This window comes from Triticum aestivum, chromosome 3B, assembly GCF_018294505.1.
Source record: "Triticum aestivum cultivar Chinese Spring chromosome 3B, IWGSC CS RefSeq v2.1, whole genome shotgun sequence".
NCBI classification, from domain to species: domain Eukaryota; kingdom Viridiplantae; phylum Streptophyta; class Magnoliopsida; order Poales; family Poaceae; genus Triticum; species Triticum aestivum.
This window is the reverse complement of record NC_057801.1, coordinates 225,803,254-225,806,210: the sequence shown is the minus strand read 5'-3', so window position 1 is coordinate 225,806,210 and position 2,957 is coordinate 225,803,254. Positions and strand designations below refer to the sequence as shown.

At 53.1% G+C, this 2,957-nt stretch overlaps 1 protein-coding gene across 1 annotated transcript; it reads left to right on the top strand.

Moving 5' to 3' along the window:
- The first annotated feature begins 1,023 nt into the window (after positions 1-1,023).
- LOC123065257 (NAC transcription factor 32) lies at positions 1,024-2,315 on the top strand. Its single transcript, XM_044488596.1, has 3 exons — positions 1,024-1,201; positions 1,468-1,763; positions 1,863-2,315. Exons 1-3 carry the CDS (start codon positions 1,024-1,026, stop codon positions 2,313-2,315), a joined length of 927 nt encoding a protein of 308 aa, XP_044344531.1.
- Positions 2,316-2,957: the final 642 nt, after the last annotated feature.

Sequence of the window (2,957 nt, the reverse complement as noted above, 5' to 3'; positions counted from 1 at the left end):
TACCGTTGGTGTAGAGCGGTACTACCGCTTAGCCTGTTCTGACAAGGTTCAAACATAAGGAGGGACAAGCTCAATTGACGGGAAAGAACGAGGGTGCAAAGATATAGTATACATGTTGATTCCACCTAAACCTTTCCGAAGCAGACCCCCTCTTAATAGTACAATGTTCCTATGACTAAACTCCGCCGAAAAAGAAACGCAAGAAAACACCGTCTTCATAAATATCCAGAGGGGTTCAAATCGTCTTGTGCCATAAGATAAATTATCTGAAATAGTCAATGCACACGATTAGTCCGCAAAAGCATTGTCTTCAATCACCAAAACCACCAAGGAAGAAATATGCCCTAATACCTTCAAATGCGAATTTTTACTTCTCTAACTAGTTTCAAGGTATCAGCTAGAGATGCTCCTAAGTCAAAAAATAAAAAATTCCGCAGTAATTATTTCTGTCTTATGTACGTACAGTAGGTACGAAAGCTGACGAAGAACCGTACGTAGGTTTGCTGTAGCGAAGTGACAGTATTGTTTAAGCCTGAGTAAAACTGTAGTTCCACATCAGTCACCAGCTGGCTATCGAGCAGCATCGATGCGTGCATAAACACAAAATCTGCCTTCGCACTGACATGTGAACGCTGAAAAGGGCGTAAATCATGAAGAGGTTTGGCCCATTTGGGAGTATTAATACGCGGCTGTCAAGCTCACGCGATGTCACGTTACGCGTAATCATCCGGTAGCTTGACGTGCCATCGGACGTCAGGGAGGCTAATCCAGCCGTGCGTCCACGATCGATCGGTCTGCGCCACGCGCGTCGCCGTCCAGGACTCGAGAGCCATCGCCATGCACGTCGCTCTCGCATAATCTCATTGCTTGGCTACCCTGACGACATGGGCACGTACGGTTACTTAGCCTAAGTAACTTACGCGTGTGCATGTATATATAGGCCATCCGCCAGCCGACTTCTTGGAGCGTTCCCAAATCAGGCCATCTCTTCTTCGTCGGCTCCGACTCCGAGCTAGTGCCGTGATGGAAGAAGGTTTTGTGTTCCGGGGGTGCGAGCTGCCGCCGGGGTTCCGGTTCCAGCCGACGGACCAGGAGATCATCGTCTGCTACCTCAAGAGGAAGGTCGCCTCCGCCGCCTCCGCCGTCACCTCCATCATCGCCGACGTCGACATCTACAAGTTCGACCCGTGGGAACTGCCCGGTAAGAATGCATGCATGCATACGTACGGCATACGTAGCCACGCCATGCAACCAGTGCAAAGTTTTGTTTCTATCTCTTTGACTCTTTCGTCCATGCACGAGCTTCCAAGAAAAATAAATACCGTTAGCTGCCGACCAGCTATCGACACCCATTTTTAATGTACATATCATCGTTCGGAACAAGACTGCAAGAGAGAAGTATTGTAATGCTGAATATACTGAGAAGTGGACGGAAGTTTGACAATTTTAATTTGTGCGTGCATGCAGACAAGGCGCAGTTCGGGGAGGGGGAGTGGTTCTTCTTCAGCCCGAGGGACCGCAAGTACCCCAACGGCGCGCGGCCCAACCGCACGGCGGGCTCGGGGTACTGGAAGGCCACCGGCACCGACAAGCCGATCCTGGCTGCCGGCGGCGCGCGCTGCCTCGGGGTCAAGAAGGCGCTCGTCTTCTACCAGGGCCGCTCCCCGCGGGGCACCAAGACTGAGTGGGTCATGCACGAGTACCGCCTCCTCCACGCCGACGCCGGCGCCGCCACCCGTCACAAGCCCCACGACTCCATGAGGGTGCGTACCAAACCATACGCGTAACTCGATGAATCTACGCACACACAGCTGGTTGTCGGTCAACTTAATTACATACTCTATTTCTTATGTTGGGTACAGCTGGACGACTGGGTCCTGTGCCGCGTCCGCAAGAAGGGCGTCGCCGTCGCGCCGGACATGGATGGCAACCCCGGAGCGCCGAGCCACGCGGAGGTTCAGGCAATTGATAGTACCACCGCAGCCGCGCACGGCGCCTTCGGCGACGACTGGACCGACGGCCAGCTCCTGCAGTACCTGATGAGCGGCGGATCCGGACAGGTCGACGGTGCCGGCGCCATCAGCGTGGCGGCGGGCCACGTCCATGACGGTGCGCGACGCGAGAGTGCGCCGGAGGTACATCTGGCGTCAGTGCTGGAGAACATCAAGAGGGACCTCTCGTTCCATGCCATGGACGACGTGTATTTCCTCCAGCCCAGCAAGCGGGCCAACTGCATGGGAGGAGGTGCGGGCCACCACACCGACGGCGACCAGCTGTCGCCGCCGACGTCCTTGTCCATGTTCGAGGACGATTAGTTAGGTGTTGCCTTGCGCACGAGGTATATGCATGCACGTAATCTTCAGTCGACCAGTGTGAGTAGAGTCACGAGTACTCGGGTAGCCACGACTGGGGATATAAACTGTCATCGATTTTATTTCCTCCACACTTGAGGAACAAATTAATTTCTCAATCAGTGCAGCTTCATGTGAACAGTCACGCATCTCTAGCAAATATCCTACTGGTCACACCTCATAACTCATATGGCTATCCAGTACTACTACTAATGTGGCACCTGCTCATCGCAAAATAATAATTTAAAATGGCACCTGGCATCACTTTTGAAACTCCTAATCATTCGAACACTTTTGGAAGCGAAAGTTCAAATCTGAACCCTTCGAGCACTTACCGAAAAAGGCTTTCGCCCCGCTTTATATATAAAGCACCAAACCACAAGCATCCAGTATAAACACACGCCACGACACCGCAACACACACACGCGCAGCAACACCACCCCTAGCACAACGGCCCCGAAAAAGGTGAGACTACATATGACGAACCATGCGTTCCGAGGTGGCACCTTCAGGAAGGATACGATATCGGAGCGCCGCTGTCGCCCGATCCAAGGATCAGAGTTTCCTCCGAAGCCGCATGACGGGCAATGAAAGCCGCGACGACGC